The following is a 9,846-nucleotide window of genomic DNA, read 5'->3' as shown; positions in this document are numbered from 1 at the left end:
ATACACGTTTTGTTCTTCATTCAAGAATGAAATGCTATCGCCCATCCAAAGGGAGAAAGACCCTGCGCTTCCCAAAATTTGGAAACGTTTCCAATTGAGCCACTATTGAAAACCCGCTGCGCTAAGAAAAAGAGGGGCGTGGAAGTGAATTTAGCCTTAGTGGAAAGCTAGTAAAAACTTGATACGTTCTGATCTCATGCAACTTTTTTTTTGAGTTATTGGAATTAGCTCAAAAATAATATTTTTTGGAATAAGGAAGCCATTTTCTCCGCCATGGTCGATGTTGGCCATGGGTTAGAGGATGACACACTTTCCTTTCTCCACCCATGGGTTGTTCTTCATCAGCTCTGGGTTGAGAAATGGATCTTCTGGGATCCCGTCTTCTATCCACTTCAGAAACCTAATAGGGAAGACGAACCAAAAATGTCTGTGCTTGCTTCCATATCAAGTCAAGGTTGCACATTTCTACATTTGTGAAGCTAAACACCTTTAAAAGTGGAGGCCTCAATATCTTGGGACTTTAGTTCTCCAGTGCATAATTTTAAATAGACTTGTGTGCAAGGAAATATAGGGATGCGTCTATATGGGAAGAAATAATGCAGTTTGACACCACTTTATGTGCTGTTGCTCCGTCCTGTGAAATCCTGGGATGTGTAGTTTTGCAAGGCCTTTGCCAAAGAGTGCCAGTTCACCAAACTACAAATGCCATTCTGTTGGAATGGAAAAACTGTGTCAAAATGCATTATTTCTACAGTGTAGATACACCCTCAGAAATACAATGTTTGAAGGCAGTGGGATTTCTCTGCCTTGGAGTGTGTGTCTGCACTACACAGTTATACCCGTTAGATAGCACATAGAATCATAGAGTTGGAAGAGACCGCAAGGGCCATCCAGTCCAACCCCATTCTGCCATGCAGGAAATCCAAATCAAAGCATCCCCATTGACAGATGGCCATCCAGCCTCTTTAAAAGGCCTAAGGAAGGAGACTCCACTCAAATCTCCAAGGAAGGAGTGTGCCCCACTGTTGAACAGCCCTTACTCTCAGGAAGGTCCTCCGAATGTTGAGGTGGAATCTCTTTTCCTGGAGCTTGCATCCATTGCTCTGGGTCCTAGTCTCTGGAGCAGCAAAAAACAAGCTTGCTCCCTCCTCAATATGACATCCCTTGAAATACTTAAACAGGACTATCATCATATCACCTCTTAACCTTCTCTCCTCCAGGCTAAACATCCCCACTTCCTAAGTCCTTCCTCATAGGGATTCATGGTTTCCAGACCCTTCACCATTTTAGTCACCTTCCTTTGGACACATGGCTCCAGTTCCTCAAATGTCCTGGACACAATATTCCAGAGCAGAATAGAGTGGCACTATTACTTGATCTAGACACTATACTTCTTTTGATGCAGCCTAAAATCGCATTGGCCTTGTTAGCTGCCACATCGCACTGTTGACTCATGTACATCTTGTGGTCTACTTGGACTCCCAGATTCCTTTCACATGTAGTTTCGTTCAGCCAGGTGTCCCCCATCCTATATCTATGCATTTCATTTTTCTGCCCTAAGTGCAGTACCTTACATTTCTCCCTGTTGAAGTTCATTTTGTTAGCTGTGGCCCAGCTTTCTAATCTATTCAGGTCATATGATCATTGCAGAATAGCGGTCTATAAATAAAACTTATTATTATTATTATTATTATTATTATTATTATTTTGAATTTTAATCCTGTCCTGTGGTGTGTTAGCTACTCCTCTTAATTTGGTGTCATCTGCAAATTTGATTAAGTATGCCCCCAATTCTGTCATCCAAGTCATTGATAAAGATGGTGTCTTAGCTCATTTTGGTGGAATCCGGGGATATATATTTTGATGAGGGAGTTATAGCGCCTTCCCCTGAACTACAGTTCCCAAGGTCCCTTAAATAGAGATATACTGAAGTCAAGGTACCAGTCTTCCAGAAGCAAATTTTACCTATATAAAGGAAAGTTACTCCATTGGAAATCCAACGGTAGATTGTTTAGACGGGATAGGCTTTACTGTAGAAAACTGCTGGGTTTTCTGTTTGTTATCTCTGTTGTATGTGTTTTCTTCATTTCATATTTTTAACTTTATCATCAATCGATTGATTTTGGCCAATGGCAATTGCAAATATTTTTAACTTGCTTTGCATTCAGTGATTAAAAATATTGTGCCTAAAATTACCTTCAGGCTATGCATATAAGGTGCATATGAAACATACATGGATGTTGTCTTTCTACTTGGGTTGAATCTTCAAGATGTCTCAATTATGTACATATATGCAAATACAGGTATACCAAAATCTAATCCAAAATCCCAATGATTTTGGATAAGGAAGACCCATGTTGTGCTGGAGGGGTCTTAGTTTGCAAAATTGCACCAAGTTTTGATGGTGTGTCAAAAGGAAAAGGTGAAGGAAATACCACCGGCCATGAAGGAGAAGGATTCGCATTGTGGACTCACTCGGGAATTGTTTTGGAGGACATCTCCCGCTTGTAAGCCAGCTGGTACTTAAGGCTTTCAACTTCTTTCTTCCACTGCGGAGGATCCCATTCATCCATGGAGACTTCTTGGTGCGGCTTTCTTGTCAAGCAAAGGAGGAGGTCAACCTAGGCTGAAAACCCAAAGAAACGGGTGGTTACCACCATGCAAATCCATTGGGCAAGTCACACTCTCTCAGCCTCAGAAGAAGGCAATTGCAAGGCAATGAAATCTTGCCAAGAAAACCCCAATATAGAGGTCCGCCATAAGTTGTAAATGACTTAAAAGGCACACAGCTGCCACCATCTTTTAACTGGGTCTCCATTTGGCCTTTTGTGCAGCCATTCCTCCAAAGTTGGCTTGGCATCTGTCTGCCACCTTAGGGCCAAAGGCTGTTGAACGTAGCCGACCGAAAAGAGGCTTAACGCCTTAAGGTTAATCCTTTTAAAGGTCCACCTGTGTCGTTTATTAGATTTATATGTCATCCCTCACTTTATCCATGGTCTATTCAAGCAATTACTCTCCATTTTCTCTTTTGCAAAAAAGATACAAACATAAATACAGCATAATGCAAATAAAAATATTGCAAGGAATTTCTACATTAGAGCCAAAGATCGCCAGCATTTGGCTTCTTGGCCTTAACCCCAGCTTGGATCAACCCTTTAAAATCTGGACTAAATCCCAAAACGGATTTACCACTTGACAAGCCCAGGAACCATCAGCTGCCGATGGTTAATGTGGAATTAACATTTCTATCTCTCCTCCATTGAATGTCTCTCTATATATATACTTGGAACAGCTGTGTCTATTGAGCAGAGCCTTTTTGGTGGCTGCTCCAAAATTCTGGCTTTCCTTCCTATTTGGCCCTTCCACCAACAGGCAAAAAAAAAGGACCTTTTTCCATATAGGTTTTTATGTTACTGGGGCAGAAAGTTCTTTTTAACAAGGTATGCTCTGTGTTTTTTATCTTTTTTCTTACGTTTTAACATGTTTCTAACCGTGGCGATGCAGTGCTTTTGAAACTATTTGGTTAATGTTTTTAATTCATTATTTTTAATTATTTCATTTCTATGCCACCTTTCTCCCCAAAAAGGGACCCCCAAATAAAACCATTTGATGCACATTAGGTCCTTGGTTTCTGGTTCCAGGATCCTCCACAAATAACAAAATCCAGGGATGCTCAAGTGCCATGGATTATAAAACTCCTGTACTATGACAAACTAGTCTTAACTGATATTACTGTATTATTGTTGAGATGATGTATTTTAATGGATTTTATTGGACCTCTGTCATTCCTCCAACCTCAGCATGCACCTTTTGTCCAATCTGCTTTTTTTGCAAAGGTTCAGACAGGCCACATGGTTTGGCTTAGGCACAAGCAATGCTCTCTCTTGTCCTACAGTTTGCATAGTTGATCTGACAGCATTAGCATTTGGCTAACAAATCCTCCTAAATGCCAGGGGAGAGAAGGAGGGCGCTGGGCAGGGAGGGAAAGCCAGCAGCTGTTGCTGACCTGATGGAAATGGAAGATATAATCCGGATGCAAATAGATGTTTTGACAAGATTGTGTTGCATGGCTGAAGCCCAGGTGGCTGTGAAAGGCACCAAAAGCATCAATGCTCTCCCTTTCTCAAAACTAGAGGCCGCAATGCTGTTGGTGCACTACCATTGTTGTTGTTGTTGTTGTGTGCATTCAAGTTGTTTCCAACTTCCTAAGGTGAACCTATCCTGTGCAAGTTACACTCTCTCAACCTTAGAGGAATTTGAAGGCACAGCCTCCTCTGAACAAATCCTTCCAAGAAAACCCCATGATAAGGTTGCCTTTCGGTCACCATAAGTTGGAAACAACTTGAAGACACACAACAACAACAACAACTAAGAGGTTACACTTTGTAGGATTCTGCATAAGGGGGGTACTCTAGTACTACTACTCACCAGGTGAACATGAGACGTTGCCAACATTGTGCAAATGGTTGTGCGTACAATGGTGCGATCCAACACAACTCTGGCATAGTGTAACTATAGCATACATTTACATTGCACAACTGTTGGACAGAGTCTTGGCTTGGTAAATAGACAAATATGCCAGTTTAATATTCAATAGGGATGCTTTAATTTACAGTAACAAAAAGTGTTTTGCACCCCAAACAACAACAGACTATGAAAAAGAAAACATTAAAGTTGCATCAATGGATTCCTTCTGCCATGTTTTGAAAGAATTATCTTTACCAAGGGAAATTCTTACTTGTTTTCAAACTTTGGGGAAGACTCTTTGGAACAGTTTCATGGGATGGTACCAAGCAGGCTTTTGGAAAGTTTAGATGCAAGTATAGTAAAAGATATTTGAGGGAAAAGATTGGACTCAAAACTTGCTGGAAGCGACATGTCGCTGGTGGAAATTTCCAACAAAATTCCACCTGCTGCCATTGCAATCCATTGGTGCACTAGTCCCAAACCAAGGTTTGTTCAGAGGAGGTTTGCCCTTGCCTTCCTCCGAGGCTGAGAGCATGTGCCTTACCCAAAGCCAGCCAGGGGTTTCCATGGCTGAGGAGGGATTTGAACCCTGGTCTCCAGAGTCCTAATCCAACACTCAACCCGCTATGCCATGCTGGTTCTCAGCCCAGCAAAACCTTGCCCTTCTCTTCCTTGACTTTAACCTGACAACCTAAGAAGAGCAGTCGGAGGAGTTAAATGGAAGTTGCTTGGAAGTAACTAGTTACCAGCTAGTTTCTGTCCTTAGCTAGGCTTGGAGCCCTTCGGAGCAAGAGAGATAAACCACTTACCTTAGCTGTCCAACTTTAGGGAAAACCTAGCACAGGGCAGCCCTCTTCTGAAAGAGAGCTCTTTTGCATCTATGCCAGACACAAGCCTTCGGCTGTCCAATATCAGGGTCTGATTTGATTTCAATTTGAATGGGGTTAAAGAAGTTATCTGGGTGGAGAGAGGTGTAGCATAACATTTGCTTATGGGGAAGGTGCAATCTAGGACAGAATGAGGATGGGCATTTAGGAGGAGGCTGATCCAGCTTGAAAACCAGTGTGGCATAGTGGTTTGAACATGGGACTATGATCCCGTGGAGACTACGGTTCAAATTCCTGCATGGCCATGGAACCCACAAAGAGACTTTAGGCAAGCCATGCTCTCTCATCCTCAGAGGGATGACCTTGTTGTTGTTGTTGTTGTTGTTGTTGTTGTTGTTGTTGTTGTGTGCCTTCACATCATCTCCAACTTAGGGCTACCCTAAGGTGACCCTATCATAGGGTTATCTTGGGAAACCCCCTCTGAACAACTCTGGCCAAAGAAACTCTGTGACAGGTTCACCTTTCAGCAGCCGTAAATCAGAAACGAGGGCACACAACAACATCAACAACCCTCCTCAATGCCACAACCATGGTTAATGATGAACACAAAACCATACAAGCCGAGGCCCATTCAGGGCAGGCTCTGTCTTCCACTCACCTCTGAACCATTCAGGGTCATTTTAAGACCAAATGTGCTCTTTCTTGCCCCAAAGGCTAGCGGAACTGACCATTTCCAATAATGGCTGTTCTTCCAATATTAATCCATAAAGACACCGAGGGCTTACACCTGATTAACACTGACGCAAGTGGGATCAGGAATTGGATGGCCCTCTTGCATTGGAGACAAATGGGAATCGACCCACAGCTTGTTTCAAACTAGATGCCTGGGGCCACATTGAGGATGCCTTATCAGTCAGACAGACAGACAGACACACACACACACACACACACACACACATCCAATTTAAAAATTAAAGTTTTGCTTTCACTACTTTTGGCAGAATCCAGTTTTTTTCCCCAGGGTCAGTGTGGCATAGTAGTACAAGCCATTTCAGTATACTTACCCTGCATATATATGTGTGTGTGTGTGTGTGTGTGTAATGAATTATATATATATATATATATATATATATATATATATATATATACATACATATATATACACACACACACACACTCACACACACATATATATATATATATTAGTTAAAATGATTAACTGACGCACACTTGGGTTCAAATCCTGGCTCAGTCATGTAAACCTATTGGTTGGCCTTGGGCAAGTCACACTCTCTCAGCTTCAGAGGATGCCAAAAGCAAACCACCTCTGAAAGAAAGTGCCAATAAATAAATAAATAAATAAATAAATAAATAAATAAATAGTGATAGGTTTGCCTTAGGGTCACCACATGTCAGAAACAACTTGAAGGCACACAACAACAAGAACAACAACAACCCTGCATTAAAATATATATTAATTATATTATATTATATTATATTATATTATATTATATTATATTATATATTTAAAATGATTAACATGCACCATACATAACTGGCAATGTTTTGGATGCTGCTTTTTGCACCTGATTAGAGTTACTTGGGCTCAAAGAATATGAAACTAACTAACTTCCATGTCTTTTCCTAATATCCTTTCCTATATCTGCATACTATTCTTCCCGTCCCACAATCTTAATTTTTATCCTTTTCTGGGCCAGGTACCCTGGGCTTCATTGCCTTCTCCAGAACGAGGCCACTTAATAATTAAGTTGATGGGTCATATTATCAGGACAGTCGCTTTGCGCAATACACAATTAGCTTATGAAATTGAGAACCACTCAATCTGGCAATGACCATGGGACAAAAGTCATTGGGGAGGAAATGAAGGATGCCTATCAAGGTCCATTAGAGCTTGGAAGAGTTACAAAATCTCCCCAAATCTCCCAGGGGCCATGCTCTCTGGGGGATTGTGGGAGCTGTAGTAAACCAACATTATTCCAAGCTCTGAATGGAGCCATCTCTGAAAGTCAGTGGATGGGTAGCAAACAACAAGGTTGAACCTTTGTGGTCAAGTTGGAGGAAATCCAGGTGGATCTGGCTCTCTGTTGCTAGAGATGGGGTGAAACTAAGGCAGATCTTCTCATAATGTTTTTGAAATGGTCTTATTCCTATGTTTCTTGGCATCCTTTGCAGATGGATGTTGCTCCCAATCTGAAGACAAGACTCTGCCTAAAATCTGAGCAGAGATACACATTTGTCGGGAAAATAGGAGGAAGCTGTTTGGTCCCAGGCCCTGCAATTCTGCAAACAGGTAAAAACCTTTTGATTCCAGCAAGCCTCTGAGAGTCAATTTTTCAGAGGAAGCAAGCTTTGTATAATGCGATGAACTTTTCGTTATTGTTTTGATTTCTTTAAACTGGTTTCAAATTTTAGGCCAGTGTGGTGTATCGGTTTAAGTGTTGGACTACGACTCTGGAGACCAGGGTTTGATCCCCAGCTTGGCCATGAAACCCATTGGGTGACCTTAGGCAAGTCACACTCTCTCAGCCTCAGGGAAAAGCAATGGCAAGCATCCTCGGAACAAATCTTGCCAAGAAAACCCCATGATAGGTTTGCCTTAGGGTCGCCATAACTCAGAAGTGATTTGAAAGCACACATCAACAACACAACTGCTTTTTAACTTTTATATGCTGTGAATTTTTAAATCTTGCTTCCACTGTCACAAACTATCTGAGTCCCAGTTTCATGATAAGGCAGGATATAAATAAAAAGGAGGAGAACTGACCAATGCATCTCCTAATGCATCTCTCACTTCAGAAAATCAGATCTCAGACAACTCTCATTCATTGTGCCTACTTTCCTTCTGAGAAAAAGCATAGCTGAAAACAAGCAGCATCTACAAATGCAATAAATGCACCCAAGACGGTGCCTTTCTTGCAAGGAATGCTTCCTATATTGTCCTGTGTGCAGCAAGAGTTTCCAAGATCCGTTACTGGATTTTGCAAGATGCTAGCAGGGCTCTAGATTCTGCCTGATCTTGGAAGCCAAGCTGGGTCAGCCCTGGTTAGTCCTTGGATGGGAGACCACCAATGAATCCCAGGTGCTATAAGCTCTATTTCAGAGGAAGGAAGTGGCCAAACCAGCTCTGAGGATTCTTTGCCTAAGAAAACCCTATGGAAATCATGGTGTCACCATATGTCAACAGGCAACATAGAGGTGCAGACACACAAACACATACACACATTGATCTTGGAGGCTAAGGAGGGTCAGCCCTGGGCAGTCCTTGGATGGGAGACCACCAATGAATCTCAGGTGCTGCAAGCTCTATTTAGCAAAGCCACCTCTTGACTGAGCTTTCACCAGAAAGTGGATCTTCAGATCCACAGACATAGGGAATTAAATACAGACAAATTGCAAGAGTTACTTCTTACATAACCTCCCTTTTCTTTTCTTTCACTAAAGGGGTGAAAAACCCTTCTATAACATGCATGAAGGCATTTTCCTGGAAATTAAATCCCTCAAGATCCCACTGCTATGTTTGCATATGCCCAAATCCTAAAATTATTTTTGTCCTTTACAGCTATTAACAGAAATGGGACCTTCTTGGGCCAAAGATGCAAATTCGCAAAGCAGTCACAAGGTTGTATTTGCAGATCTGTAGGCTGCTGTCCTTGGTCCTGTTTCTCTCACTAAGTCATTTGGGGTCATCGGTCCACCCTTTATTTATTGTAGAATTTGACTTAACTCTTTTACGATTTTATATATATAATGCAACTGGCGTGATTAGAAAATTCACTGAACAGGATGCTTCCCATGAACTGCCAGCTTCTTCTTTTTTAATATTCTAAACCTGTTTTGCATCGAGTCAGATGGTCCTGCCCAGTTTGGGTTTCAGTATATTTGCATTAAGTAAATCAAGATAGCAAGAACCTACCTTGGAAGAAGAAGTAGAAAAAGAGGTGTTGCTTTGGACCCCCGAAAAGTTGTGCCTCTGTTTGGAAAAGTTGGGCTTTTCTCCACCAAAGAGCGACGTGTCGACCGCCAGGGCTTTCTCTTTGGATGTCTCCAAGCCGCAGCCCTTGTTGCTGTTAACAATCTGAAATCCTGAATGTAATCTATTAATGTAATGCCTGTCCAGCTGCCTTCAAATAGGAAAAAAAATTCACCAGGGATAATGAGAGCGAGCGAGAGAGAGAGAGATGAAAAAAACACAACGCACCCTCTGTGCTCTGGTTAATGGTTCAGACTTGAGATAAGCTGAAAGAGAGAGCAAAAAGGAGTCTGCACCCTTTGTTTTCCTCTGCTCCCAATCTCTCCTAAGGGCCTCTGGTTTTGGAGACACAAAGCTCCAGGATTAAGATGCTTTGCAAGGGGAACACGTCTCCATCACAACATCTCCCCTAACAAAACATTGCAGAACCCAAGGGAAGCCATAGCTACCTTCTTCTATCTTAATGGCATCCCTGGAGGAGGCCAGTTGTTTGAAAGCGAAGGGACACCCTGTGATCAAAGTATGTGGTTGCCTTCCCATCTTATATCCTGGTTGCACCCC

The 9,846-nt window shown here is 42.0% G+C and overlaps 1 protein-coding gene across 1 annotated transcript; it reads right to left on the bottom strand.

Annotated features, from left to right (window-relative positions):
* Window positions 1-202: 202 nt before the first annotated feature.
* LOC149306210 (guanine nucleotide-binding protein G(I)/G(S)/G(O) subunit gamma-13) lies at window positions 203-9,529 on the bottom strand. The gene is made up of 3 exons (XM_089539530.1): window positions 9,229-9,529; window positions 2,476-2,626; window positions 203-400 (listed from the first exon to the last, which is right to left on the bottom strand). Exons 2-3 carry the CDS (start codon window positions 2,571-2,573, stop codon window positions 295-297), a joined length of 204 nt encoding a protein of 67 aa, XP_089395656.1. The 5' UTR covers window positions 2,574-2,626; window positions 9,229-9,529; the 3' UTR covers window positions 203-294.
* Window positions 9,530-9,846: the final 317 nt, after the last annotated feature.

This window comes from Sceloporus occidentalis, unplaced genomic scaffold (assembly GCF_023333645.1).
Source record: "Sceloporus occidentalis isolate IW3139 unplaced genomic scaffold, rSceOcc1.0.p SCAF_10, whole genome shotgun sequence".
Taxonomy (NCBI): Eukaryota; Metazoa; Chordata; class Lepidosauria; order Squamata; family Phrynosomatidae; genus Sceloporus; species Sceloporus occidentalis.
The sequence above is the reverse complement of the archived record's forward strand: the minus strand, read 5'-3'. Positions and strand labels throughout refer to the sequence as shown.

Excerpts from the sequence above, each read along its gene's own strand:
- LOC149306210 (XM_089539530.1), bottom strand. The coding sequence starts at position 2,573 with ATGGATGAATGGGATCCTCCGCAGTGGAAGAAAGAAGTTGAAAGCCTT. Across the intron at positions 401-2,475 it reads TCCTCCAAAACAATTCCCGA|GTTTCTGAAGTGGATAGAAG; the intron begins GTGAGTCCACAA and ends CTTCCCTATTAG.